Genomic DNA, 13,440 nt, shown 5'->3' with positions numbered 1-13,440 from the left:
CGCGTCTTGATGCGTACCACGCACTTCTATTGAGCTGCAAGATGTCCTCGGTGATGTGACAGTCAAAGGTCAGAAAAATTAATAAATAGATATGTGCGATAGTTGTCTTATCGAGCATGGGTAAGCATACCTAACTCCCAAAAACACTTATAGTACAGATTATCGAATGATCCGCTTGCGATGCCCGGGATGTAGAAATCTCTGAGTAACACACTTGCTCTTTGGATGCTTTCAAAGATAAACAGTAACAGCTTGTAAAATATTAGAGAGTGGGAAAGAAGTTGAGTGACGAAATTAACGGCTCTGTACTCCTACGGGCCGAAGTTGATTGGCAATCTTGCTGCGTTCATTTTCTAGTTTTCTTATACCTCCCTCACCGCAAAATACTTCCCAGCAAAGGGTGGTTGGGCGTTCCTCAGCATTTACTCGGAGGTGCCGGGGTCGCTGAGATAGATCTAGCCGCCGACAGTAAACAAAACATTTAATAATTTGCATTCCGACGTGTTAGAAACTAGGTATAGTCAGGTAAGAAGCTATACGCTTTCAAGTCGGCGCTGTCCTGGCCTGGAGTGCTCATAGTGTTAAGTCGTCTAGCTTTCCAAAGGAAGAGAACTCAGAATATCACTATTTAAGGAACAAACTACTCTCTTACTCAGTTTTGGTTGCCATTGCAATCATTGTTCTCCATTACCTTCAAAGGGCCGACGTCGGCTGGGATATTGGACCTTGAGGGCACGCAACGTACATGCTTCTTTTTTTTTTTTTTTTTTTTTTTTTTTTTCCCTCTCTTTCCTCCGTTCGCTCCTTATCACGTTTCTTGGACGTCATGAAATTGCCGATAAAGCGAGCATATATGCTAGCAAGAGATTTCCACTGATCGGTTTGGCCGCCTAATGGTCTTCCAATTCCAAAACTGCTAGGTCAAATACCTTAACATATCACGGAGCGAGAATTCTATGGGCCGGTGAAAGTTTGCTAAGTTGTCCAGTTGCGTTTGCAACACTTATAGTGCGCGTGCAGGGTTAGCAGTTATTAGAGTGCTGTCCCAGTCTTATTCACGCAATCTCTGCATCTTACGGCAGGTAGGAGTAGTAATTATAAGTCTCAGAGCTTTTGGCAAGCAGTCAATTACCAACATCTGAGCAAATGCACGGAGGGCCTGCACGAGACAGCTAACCACTAGGCACCTACGTACCTTAGGTGATTAGATGAATCAGTCAACTTCGTCTCATGGCGCAGATACTCCTCTACTTTCAACCATTTTTGGATGTCAACAGCACTCGCACATCCCATTACCGATTACTCTCACACAAGTGGTTCAACGTTTTCATGATTTTAGTTATCCTCCATACTTTCACCATGTTTTATGTACATGAAAACACCTCCCGCATCTTGCTTTGACCATCAAGCACTTATGCAAGAGTTTGGGGAGCATAGCTTTTGTCGGGAGTGACGGCCACGCCGTTAACAAGCTCGCGGTCGGTGTAAGCGGGCCAGATGATCAGGCGCAAGCTCCTGTCAACTACTGACCAGGTTGTGAACCCTTGGTCGGGCCCAAATTGGCCGCTCCAGCCGGAGCTGATGGTGTATGGGCCGCAAGCGATGCCACTTGTCGGGGCTTGGCTGGCCGGTGCGCCCGTGACGGTGTACGAGCAATTAGTGACCGGAGCCGTACTCGTATCGACGCCGAAGGAGATAGTGCAAGAGGTGTCGTCTGCGTTGCAGGTCCGGGTGAAAGAGTTGATTGTCCATTGCGGGACAGCGGCCATAGCGGACACAGCCTCGGATCGGGACTCCATGGTTGGAGCTGCAAAGGCGTTGCTAGCTGCGGCAATTAAGCCGAGGATGGCGGCATTGAAGTGCATCTTATCTGTGAATGTGCGTTAAGGGCTTAGGATTGCTGTGCTATGAGACGGTATAATCACACACTGGTAAAAGAGGACGAGCCAACATCTCCAGAAGCATATTTGCTCCCCTTAAGTAGTACTTACATATGTCGGTTAGCCTGTTAGCTGCTTCAGGTACGATTACATCATGACAGATCGGGATGGGCCCGAGCGGCAGGTCGTCGAGGCCAATACGAAGCCATTTGTGGCGGGCTCTCCTGCTAAACAGACGCAGGGTATGGATTGAGGCTATATGCGGTGGGTCTCTGTATAGATCGGGATGCTATGCTACCTCGTATTTCCAGGATGGTCGGGCGGGAGCTCAATGCGACTTCCGTCAGCATCTACTCGGAGCTCGTATTAACATCAATGGCGACGTAACATAGTAGTGTAGGTCGGTAGAACTGACTGCGCAGGATCTAGCCGAGAGTAGAATCGACGCACATTGCTAAAATAAAATCGCTCCATGTCCTAACACGGGGTCAGTTGGATCATGATCCGATATTAACCACGGCTGGAGACGGGAACCGGCTTGCCGGTCAGGAAGGCTTCGGTCTACAGTAGAGCCAAGCGGATTTTGATGGTCAAGTTTGCAGGGTTTCACAACTCCACCTAATACGATGCCAAGGTCCGAAGGACTCGAAGTGAGCGGGGCATAGGAGCCCCTTCCGAAAAAACTTGCCTACATTACATACCTTACTTGCTTCCCCGTATCGATGGAACAAAGTTCCTAAAGCCATAGCGGGTTGAATCACTGGCACAAAATTGCTGGTATTGGGCCTCAATGGTTTCGGTGAAATAACCGCCTGGACGTTGAAGCGTGTATTTTAATTACTATACACCAAGGACGGTGGGATGGTATACTGAGTAGAGCGGGGAACCACGTTACGTGCAGATGGTCGGCGGGGTTATACAAGAGATCCTGCAGAAACTCTTCCCGTTCTATTGCCGACCTCCAAGTTGCTGCTCGTGCAATACTCTGTTGCGACCTCAGTACTGAAGTTTCCGCCGCCAAAGGTACCTTAGCGGATTTCGGTGATTGCTTTCCGCCAGTTGGTAATTCAGGTACCCCTTGGCTATCCGGTCCAGCATCACAAGTAATCTGAGTCCCTCACAGCACCTTCCAGGGTCGCAAACGTCGGTCTGTTGCTGTTACTGTCCTGTTCTTCTATAGAAAAGCTAAGTATATTTTTCTCCACTTTTCATCGTGTTTAGTCTTTTGAAAAGAGTAGTATTCTGGAAAACTTGTCACGACATACCACCACGGCCCCGCGATCGCAGGGTCAGCGGCATTTAGGGATTGCCAAAGGCATGTCTTGGCGCCAAGGATGGCCAACACACTGCCTCGGCTCTCTGTGCCAACAACAGTGCCTATTACCATCCCGAAGTTCGCATCGACAGGCAAGCGCCGCTATGATGGCCGCGAGACGTCCAGACCAATCCGTGACCGAGGAACTTACAATCTGGGATAGTGTGGCCTTCGCCTGGCTCTTTCCGCTCGTTGGTATTTGCAATCCCGTCAATACTGAGCACTTGAACTCTGCTGCAGCAAGGAAAAAAAATACTCACCAGTGTTGATCTTATCCAGTCGGCCGTTGGCTGGTCTACTACACCTTCTGCAAGAATGCGGTACTTCACTGGCGCCAGAGGCTGGCCCTCACCTTCCTGCAAGCCCAACGCGCAAACTTTCCTACCCGTCATCTGCGATGGCTGGTTCGGCATGGCTCGACAAGGGCGGCAATCCAGCGGTATTGCGACCGACATAGCATCCCCCACAAGACAACCACCCTCGATGCTACAAGCACCTCGGACAACCCGAGCCTGAGTATTCCCCCGCCAACTCTTCACATGCTCACCCCAAATACCCCTCACGGGAGTGGCTCGACGCTCTTCTACCTCCATGGCGGCGGCTACGTTAACCCCCTGCGTGGCGCTGCCCATTGCCTTTCATCATGCAGTGTTCCGCCGCTTGTCATGCAACGCAAATCGTCATTCTCGAGTACGCCTTGGCTCCCTAACATCCCTATCCGGCGCAGTTGGTGCAATGCGTAGCCGCGCTGCGCTATCTTGTTGAGGGCATGTCGGTGCAGCCCGAGGATGTGATCCTCGCCGGTGATAGCGCGGGCGGCCAGTTGGTCGCGGCACTGCTCGCGCACCTGGCCAGGCCGTCGCCGTATGCAGCCCCTCTAGTGGTACGTGGTCAGTTCCGGGCTGCGCTGCTTGTGAGCCCGTTTACCCGGCTACCTACGGATGCCGGGAGTTATGAGAGCAATGATGGCAAGGATTACCTTAGCCGTGCTCAGGTGGCTGGCTTCAAAGCGGCGTGGAAGGGGAGGGAAGATGAGGTTTGGGCGAATCTGTGCGGGGGTGGAGGGGCAGCCGAAATTTGGAAGGAGGTCTTCGCTGGGAGTACTGACGGGCTGGTCAAGAAGGTAATGGTCACGGTTGGAACGGCCGAGGTCTTTCTCGACTGTTGTCGTGTCTTCGCCAGGGAGCAAGCATGTGGGAGCGGAGATGGTGATGGCTGGCTGTGATACGGACTGGCGGGTTCTCGAGGGCAAAACTTCTGTGCTTGTCGAGTGCGAGGGAGAAGTGCACGTCCAAGTCGCGGTGGATTATGTGGTAGGATACGGTAGGGGAACGATGCTACGTGCCATCATGGCCTGGTTACTTACTACTAACAGTTAAGAGCATACGCCTCGGATGGCCCTGACGAGATACAAATATTTCTTGGTACAACCCAACGTTCTGGCGGTGGCTGTTAGGAGCTGCATAAACCTGCCAACCGCAACCCCCCCAACCGTACGCGGCTCAGTTAGTAAGCTGGCCTGAACTATCCAGAGCCGTCGACAAACTCGTCTAACAAGGTCATCATCTCCTGGTTACTGTAGAACCAATCCTGCAGCTGTATCCCGTTTCCCATCCAAATCATTGGGTTAACCCCCCTTTGGTACTCCTGGCTATTGCTATCGCTCATGCTCCCTCCAACTGTAGACGACCCGAACTCGGGGTACTGTTGCTCCTGCTCGGCGCTCGGCTGGGAGCTGGGAGGAAAGCCCAGGACTGCTAAATAAGTGTCTATGCCAGTGCTCGGCTGACGCTGGTCCTCTCGGATGAAGGCGTCAGTTTGAGACTCGATGTACTGCGATGCAACGCTGTATAGGATTTGAAATAGGCGGCGGAGCTTGTCCACAGCCTCCGGGACAGTACAATCGAGTTGGAGGGAGGCGACAAACGCCTGAAGCCGGGCAAGGTCGGTCTTATCCTTCGTCTCGATCACATGACAGAAGAGTACAATGAAAGGGACAAAAGGAGCAAAGAGAATTGTCCTAACAGGTTGTGAGCATCGCCGCTTTATAATTACACGGAGCAGGCCGCGGCCAATAGATGCCTTACCAACTCATGTAGCTCGAGAACAACCCAATCCCACTCCTCTCGACCACTGCCATGCAGTCTTGGTGTCGAGCCAATGTCGCCCGGGCAGCACGAATACACTCGGCAGTGAAGGTCGTCGAGGATCCAACCGGATTAGGAACAGCTCGGTGTACGAGTGTGAGAGTTGACAGCCGAAGGACATGGTCTGCAATGACGAAGAAATCTGCCGTGTCTTCGCCAAGGTTTTCCACCGAGTATTGCGTCCATTTGTCCTACTCGACGTTGCCACATAGTCAGGGTTCCGGGTTGCGCAACCATACGCTCGGGGATGGGATTTCTTACAGCTGTTTCCTGTGTCATAGTCTCAAGCTCTTCGAGCTGATGTACAAGGAGCTGCACCCGGGATTGCCGTACAGACAGCGGCTGGGCGATGGCTTCGGGACAATAGAGCAGCTCGTAAATCTGGCCCTGGATTTTGGAGGCTATGACCCACAACCGCAAGAAGTCGGTAATGAGTGCACGTTCCGGGTCGTCGCTGGATGGGTAGGGCACCGTGATATCATAGTCCTGAATCGTGGGCGGCCGCCCGAGACGAAGAGATAGGCTTTTGTCAAGAACATACGTCACCCAAAAGAGGAATTGCTTTCGTTGTTGCTCATGTGGAGTTTCATTCTTGTGAGATCCGATTCTGTGGTAGCCAAGTGTTTGGCAAAGCTCGGAAGCTTTTGACGACAGCACCCAAGCTAGGGACGGCTTTGACAACTCGACAGTATAGAAGACCTAATAAACATATCAGCGGGGAGGGCGGATAGCTGAAACCCGTTGGCCGAGGAAACGTCTTACCCCCAACAAGAGCGCGACGATCACGTCATTGTTTGCTGGCAGGTGCAACGGCAAACTGCAGAGTGCGGTTTCAAGGTTTACCCCACAGAGGCTAGAGGCGGCTAGAAACTCCTCCTTCCTCCCGGGGATTTCGTTGGCATAAGCCGAGAAGAGGATATGCAAACCGGCATTGGCGGTGATAAAGCTTGCTGCGTCGTAGCTGTCGGCCAAGTAAACGGCTAGGCAGATTTCTGGAAGTCGCCCCATGTTGAAAAACTCGAAGACCCACGTCACGCAAAAGTTCTTTTGTGCTAGACGTAGCCGTCACTGTCAGGCTCGACGGCCCCTAGTGGTTGGGGTATTTGGTTTGAGAAGGCTACGCACATTTCGAAAGCTTGAGAATCTCCAAGGTCCTCTCGATAGGGGGCAGGCTACAGCCTTGCAAAGGGGTGGGCTTGACGGGCTTCGCATGCGGATAGGTCATCTCATGGGAAGCGGGCTGCTTCTTCATGGCCTCAACAACATGGTGAAGCGCCTCTATCCTCTCGCGCATCTCCGGCCTAGCATCTTCGCTTACAACTTTCTGCAGCAGATCATTGGCGAAGACGGAATGCGCCGTCAAGGAAGACGCGCCTTCGGCCACAGTACTTGTGGTGTCTGCATTGTTCACATGACTGGCCGGGCTTGGCACGGGCGACGGAATGGTCCTGACGGCGGCGGCTGGTTCAGATAGCGTTTTCGATGGGGACGGCAACCGCACTTTGAGATCCTCTAACAGGCGAACTACCCCATCAAGCCGACGATCAATGTGATCGATCTTTTTCTCACTAGGATGTGTAAGCATGAGCGAGTACAGACTCCGGGGGAAACTGTTCGAGCAAGACTCTTACTATTGATGGGTCAACAGTATGCGCGTCCGCTTCTCTCTTGGTCTGGTCTCGGAGTGAGTACACTCAATCTTTGCATGGAGGCAGTGAGCGCACGGCGATTCCCGGTTGCAGCGGATCTGGGTAGTATCCACGATTAGTGGAAATTACAAGTACAACTCAAGTAAGGCAAGTAAAGACACGGGTGCAGAAAAAGTAAACCTCCAATCCTATTGCCATGTAGTCACTGGGCGGGAGCGATGGAACACCAACCAACCTTCCGTGTACGACAGGCGTCACACTTGAGATAGGCATGTGTTGTTAGCCTTCATTTTGTCTCGGCGTGTTAATACGAGGGTGGGACACTTGCAGCTCGGGGAACGGAGTTGTTAGCATGAGACGCATCTGGCGGCGGCGACTCGGACCCTCCGACCACTTCTTCCATGCCGGGCTTGTGCAGTGGACGCGGCAGGTTGGGTTAGTGCGACAAATGAGGCTCGTTTGGACATAGATCGTGATGACGTGGGGCATGATTTTAACTCCCGGATCCCGCGGAACGCGCGGGCTCCGTCGGAACTTGAGATGGACGCTCGGGCCACAACCCCTGTGTGGCCCTGGTTGGAATCCTCAAAGACGAATCACGACGAATCACGGCCAAGGTGACCGAGGTTCTACCGCAGTGGGCGATTGACTCATATGGCATAGCTAAGCGTGGATTAGTCGCCTGCCTCCCCCGAAAAGGAACATCGGCTCCCGGCCCCGAGGGAAGCCACTTCGGCCCCCGGGTCATCATGGTGTCCGCGACCAGTCCACGCGTCAATCTGCAGCAAGCGAGCCTCACAATGTGGTTTATGGGCTTGGCGCCGAGCAAAGCAATGAACGGCCCATTTTAGCTCTCATCTTCTGATCTCCACTCTGCATCGTCGTCCTGTCCAGAAGATGATACGCCGTCCTAGTGCCTGACGCAAGTATAAACCCCAAGTCCTCATCCTCTTGTCGTCGCCGGTGAGCTAACAATCGTAGGTTTTTACTCTAACACGAAGCGACATGGCAGCTGGCATTGCAAAAGACGACGCCAACGACGCGCCGGATGCAGAAAAGGAGACCTCTGGGCCCCCCAGCACTGTCGTGCTAGAGGCTCAGACTGATGAAGAGGGGAAGGAGGAAGGAGATGCTTGGAGCGCTTATTGGGTACCGTTCCCGTCCGCCGCTAATTCTAAAGGATAGTGCCGTACTAACTCTGCCGTGAAGCGTATCTTCCAGTATGCCGGTGCCTTTGAGTACACGCTGCAGGGCATCGCCATCCTTGCATCAATCGCATCAGGCGCCGGCATTGCTCTGCAAAACTTGATCTTCGGCCAGTTCGTCACTGTCATTACCGACTTCGTGTCCCAGACGTCTTCCCCAAACATCTTTCTTGATGATGCTGCAGAGCTAGCGTAAGGCTTGCCCTTGTACCCTGGCGGAAGCACTCCATGGCAGCTGAACCAAAGTGAACTGATTTGGTTGCTATGCAGTCTCTATTTTGTGTACCTTGGTATCGGGAGGTTTGTCTTGTCCTATGTGTACAACGCTCTCCTTACCTACGCCGGCCACCGCATCGTACGCAACATCCGTCACGCCTATTTACGGGCTGCACTCAGCCAGGAGGTTGCGTACTTCGACCTCGGCACCGGCGGCTCCATTGCTACACAGGCGACCTCCAATGGCCGGCTGATTCAAGGCGGCATCTCGGAAAAGTTTGGTCTAACTTTCCAAGGACTGTCTGCTTTCGTCACGGCTTTCATTGTCGCCTTTGTCACGCAATGGAAGCTCACTCTCATCACGTTATGCATCGCGCCAGCCACCATCCTCGTCATGGCTGTTGTGGCCATTATAGAAGGGGGCTACGAGACCAAGATCCTCGATATTTATGCCCAGGCCAACTCTTTCGCAGAAGGCGTCCTGGCTAGTGCCCGCACCGTCCACGCTTTCGAGATAAGGGCCAGGCTAGTCGCCAAGTTCGACGACTATCTCACCGAGGCTCACCATTGGGGGAACAAGATCTCACCCCTCTTCGGCGCCATGTTTTCAGCCGAGTACACCATCATCTACCTGGGCTTTGCACTTGCATTTTGGCAGGGCATACACATGCTTGCACGTGGGGAGGTTGAGACGCCGGGCGACATCTTCACGTAAGTTCAGCGCATATGCTTCTCCATTGCTCAAAGTTGGTAACCCTCTCCTTAGGGTTATTTTATCCGTCGTTATCGCTGCCATCAACATAACCATGCTTGCACCATATTCCATTGAGTTCACGCGTGCCGCCACATCTGCCGCGCAGTTGTTCAAACTCATTGACCGCAAGTCGGCGATCGACCCATTCGGCCGATCTGGAGAGCGGCCGCCCGAGACCACTGGTTTCATAGAACTTGAGGATGTTACATTTGCCTACCCAACTCGACCTGGAATCACCGTTCTAGACAAGTTCTCGCTCAAGGTGCCCGCAGGCAAGGTCACAGCCTTGGTGGTACGTTCTATTTCCCAAACCGTGTTCTTAGTATTCCGAAACCGGCTGACCTTCGAAGGGCCAAAGTGGTTCCGGCAAGAGCACCATCGTGGGCCTTATCGAGAGATGGTATAATCCATCCTCCGGGACCATCAAGTTAGACGGGCGGCCCATCGACAAGCTCAATCTCAATTGGTTACGTAAGAATGTGCGGCTTGTCCAGCAGGTACGTTTCCCACTTACATGTTTTGTACATCTGCTTCAAGATCGCTGATGCGTTCCCTAGGAACCCGTACTATTCCAAGGGTCAGTGTTTGACAACATTGCATATGGTCTAGTTGGCACGCCTTGGGAGAATGCCTCGAGAGAAGAACAGATGGCCCAGGTTCAAGAAGCAGCCAAAACAGCGTTTGCTCATGACTTCATCTGTGAGCTTCCCGAAGGCTACGATACTCAGATCGGACAACGCGGAAGTCTCTTGTCTGGAGGACAAAAGCAGCGTGTCGCCATCGCCCGCAGCATTGTGTCACGTCCAAAGGTTCTTCTTCTGGACGAAGCTACGAGTGCCCTTGATCCCCATGCCGAAGGAGTAGTTCAAAAGGCCTTGGATAGAGCATCCGAGGGCCGCACGACCATTGTCATCGCCCACAAGCTGGCTACGATTCGCAAGGCAGACAACATCGTCGTCATGTCCAAAGGTCGCATCGTCGAGCAGGGGACGCATGAGGACCTCATAGCCCAGAACGGCACCTACGCGGGACTGGTCAGGATCCAGAACTTGGCCGTCACGGCGCACGATTCAGGATCCGATTCCGCCCACGAGACCGAAACCGAGATGGATGCGCAGGGCCATGCCGGGCAGCTAACCAATACCGTAACTCGGTATCCTACAACTGATCGCGCTCGTCTAGAGGCTCAAAGGGAGCGTGACAATTATGACAACCACAAAAAGCTCGGCTTGTTCGCAATCATCCTGCGATTAGTATCGTTCACCCCAGAGTTAAGATGGTGGTATTTTGCGGTGGTAGTTGCTTGTTTCGGAAGTGGTAAGCACAAGTACCTCGGACAACCCCTGTGGTCAGATCTTGCTAACCCGCTCTTGTCTCGATTGAATGCAGCCGCAGTGCTCCCTGGTCAAGCCATCTTAACATCCAGGATGATGGACGTTTTCACACTTACTGGCGAAGCTATGACCCAACGTGGCGATTTCTTTGCCACCATGTTCATCGTCATGGCAGCCGGCTGCCTCGTCTTCTACTTCAGCATGGGCTGGTCAGTGAATGTGGTTGCTCAAGTACGTGAATCTATCTATTCCTCTACCACTCCCTCCTCTCTCTCGCGTGTTGTTATTCTCTTTTGTTTTGTTAGCATAATAGGAATGTACCATTGACCAAGCTGACCCGGTTCACCCAGACTCTATCACACAAGCTGCGAAGACAAACGTTCAACGACATGCTGCGACAAGATCTCCAGTTCTTCGACAGATCGGAAAACAGCACAGGGGCCCTGGCCAGCCGCGTTGACTCGAATCCGCAATCCGTCTTTGAGCTGATGGGCTTTAACATCGGTCTCATACTTATCGCCGTGTTGAACGTCGTTATTTGCAGCATTATCGGGATCGCGCATAGTTGGAAGTTAGGTTTGGTGGTTGTCTTAGGTGGCCTGCCACCGTTACTCGGCGCTGGATGGCTCAAGATCAGGTTAGATATGAAGATGGATCACGATAACTCTAAGCGGAGTTCGACAAGCGCATCGATTGCCTCAGAAGCGATCACCGCCATCCGCACTGTTTCGTCCCTAGCGATCGAGGAGCGCGTTCTTCATAGGTACACAGTCGAGTTGGACCATGCGGTGAACGGCACAATCAGGCCTCTAGCTGGAGTCACGATATGTTTTGCGCTTACCCAGTCGATCGAATATTGGTTCATGGCTTTGGGGTTCTGGTATGGCTCTTCCTACCGACAATTGGGACAAATTTCTCACTGATTGCTTGGAAGGTACGGCTGCCGCCTCGTCGCCTTCAACGAGACGTCCATGTATAACTTCTTCGTCGCGTTCATGGCTGTCTTCTTTTCGGGACAAGCAACTTCTCAAATGTTCCAGTTCTCGACTAGTAAGTGATCCATGTTTCTCGGCGGACAGGTCTCTAATGGCGCCTAGGCATCACCAAAGGTAAGAACGCAGCTAACTACATCTTCTGGCTATCCGAGCTACAGCCAACGGTGAGGGAGACGAACGAGAACCGTGATCGTGGTCCTCGATCGGGAGGCCCAATTGAGCTGGACAAGATACGCTTCTCATACCCGTTAAGGCCAGACGCTGTGGTCTTAAGAGGGGTGGACTTAGAGGTACGTCGGAGTAACAAGTGTCCATCTTGATCCATACTCGTATTAACAACAGCTGTACTTAGATTAAGAAGGGCCAGTTCGTAGCCGTTGTCGGCGCCTCCGGTTGCGGCAAGTCCACCGTCATCGCCATGCTAGAGCGTTTCTATGACCCAACCAGTGGCACCATCCGCATCGACGGCGACGCCCTCAACGAGCTCAACCCCAGGCTATACCGCCACATTGTCTCCCTTGTTCAGCAAGAGCCTACTCTTTTTCAGGGTTCAATTCGCGAGAATATCGCGCTTGGAATCGACGATCTGGCACTCGCCAACATCAAGACCGCAGCCGCTCTGACGCAGACCGTCCCGAGGCCCGAAGTCCCTGACTCTGAGATTGAAGCTGCTCTCCGTGCGGCCAATGCGTGGGATTTTGTCTCTTCACTGCCCGAAGGCCTCTCCACCGCCGCCGGCCCCAATGGGACGCAACTCTCAGGTGGCCAGCGGCAGCGCATCGCTATCGCGCGCTCACTAATCCGCAATCCTCACATCCTGCTGCTTGACGAGGCCACTAGTGCCCTGGATACAGAAAGCGAGAAGATCGTGCAAAATGCGCTGGCTGAAGCGGCGAAGACCGGTGATCGTATCACTGTCGCTGTGGCCCACCGCTTGTCAACAATCAAGGATGCGGACTTAATCTGTGTCTTCCATGGCGGGAAAATTGTGGAGAAGGGGACACATGAGGAGTTAATTGCGCAGGGTGGAATATATCGCAAAATGTGCGAGGCGCAGGCTCTAGATTAGGAGGACGGATAGACGTGTGTTAAGTCACATGGGCATTTGTTTATTTCTCTACATTACGTACGCGCTTTGGAGTGTAATAATTAGAAGGTGGGGCATAGATGACTCCGGGCGTCAGGCGGTAGCAGGTCTTAAATCAACTCTACTTCGTTCGGACTTAGATGAGGCACTAATATTGGCTTTGGCCCAAGAAACAACGGGGTGAGGGTCCTGATCACGCATCTCTAACCATGCCATAACACAGCTGTTGGCCCGGAACACTTTCAACAACCAAAGGGCCGTCATCGTCATGGTGAAACTCACCTATCGGACAGCCACGTACATTTCGTCTGGCATGATGATAGGTAAACGTCGGGAATGCAAGCACTATTCATGTAGTCAGGCCGCGAGCCGCCTTCTCCTGTCACCATCACAACTGCCGCATCCCCTTTGTGCCGACCTAGTAATACATACCAGAGATCATATAAACGCCCTATAACTTTGACGGGTAAATCATCACGAACACGGTTATGATCCCGTAACACGGTCAGGAAAGCCTTGTAAGTTGCACGTATACTACCTTGTTTATATGACCCATTAGACGCCTCAACGACAGCATACGGCTCCAAAGGGGCGATCTCAAGAGCCTGTAGTTATTTATCGAGCACCGCGGCTTAGTTAGAGTGACGGTACACGAGGTGGACTGAAACATCCGGAAAGAACTAGCCACGCGTCTGTGGCTACTACTAGTCGTGCCCCGAATGATCCTCTGATGTAGGGCTTAAGTTGCTTTGTTCTTGTCGCCGGCGGCCGCCGGGCGTGGGTTTCTATTGCACACTGTTTGAACGTCCAACGCCTTCGCGTGACACAAGTTGCTGAATTGACGAGCATGCCAGACAG

At 52.7% G+C, this 13,440-nt stretch overlaps 4 protein-coding genes across 4 annotated transcripts; 2 read left to right on the top strand and 2 right to left on the bottom strand.

Annotated features, from left to right (window-relative positions):
* Positions 1–1,412: 1,412 nt before the first annotated feature.
* On the bottom strand, positions 1,413–1,865 carry MFIFM68171_11311 (uncharacterized protein; the record flags this gene model as incomplete). The annotated part of the gene is made up of 1 exon (XM_071066730.1): positions 1,413–1,865. One exon carries the CDS (start codon positions 1,863–1,865, stop codon positions 1,413–1,415), a length of 453 nt encoding a protein of 150 aa, XP_070922831.1.
* Positions 1,866–3,302: 1,437 nt separating this feature from the next.
* MFIFM68171_11310 (uncharacterized protein) lies at positions 3,303–4,574 on the top strand (the record flags this gene model as incomplete). Its single annotated transcript, XM_071066729.1, has 4 exons — positions 3,303–3,390; positions 3,475–3,885; positions 3,939–4,318; positions 4,386–4,574. 4 exons carry the CDS (start codon positions 3,303–3,305, stop codon positions 4,572–4,574), a joined length of 1,068 nt encoding a protein of 355 aa, XP_070922830.1.
* A 145-nt stretch (positions 4,575–4,719) lies between these two features.
* MFIFM68171_11309 (Zn(2)-C6 fungal-type domain-containing protein) lies at positions 4,720–7,394 on the bottom strand (the record flags this gene model as incomplete). Its single annotated transcript, XM_071066728.1, has 8 exons — positions 4,720–5,215; positions 5,283–5,533; positions 5,604–6,041; positions 6,105–6,394; positions 6,468–6,910; positions 6,974–7,089; positions 7,227–7,250; positions 7,320–7,394. 8 exons carry the CDS (start codon positions 7,392–7,394, stop codon positions 4,720–4,722), a joined length of 2,133 nt encoding a protein of 710 aa, XP_070922829.1.
* A 602-nt stretch (positions 7,395–7,996) lies between these two features.
* On the top strand, positions 7,997–12,564 carry MFIFM68171_11308 (Leptomycin B resistance protein pmd1; the record flags this gene model as incomplete). The annotated part of the gene is made up of 11 exons (XM_071066727.1): positions 7,997–8,140; positions 8,201–8,388; positions 8,467–9,123; positions 9,179–9,458; positions 9,517–9,663; positions 9,724–10,483; positions 10,556–10,731; positions 10,851–11,380; positions 11,435–11,550; positions 11,598–11,785; positions 11,848–12,564. 11 exons carry the CDS (start codon positions 7,997–7,999, stop codon positions 12,562–12,564), a joined length of 3,903 nt encoding a protein of 1,300 aa, XP_070922828.1.
* Between the last annotated feature and the right edge of the window lie 876 nt (positions 12,565–13,440).

This window comes from Madurella fahalii, assembly GCF_045866475.1.
Source record: "Madurella fahalii IFM 68171 DNA, scaffold_6, whole genome shotgun sequence".
Taxonomy (NCBI): domain Eukaryota; kingdom Fungi; phylum Ascomycota; class Sordariomycetes; order Sordariales; genus Madurella; species Madurella fahalii.
This window is presented reverse-complemented; position numbering and strand designations above follow the sequence as displayed.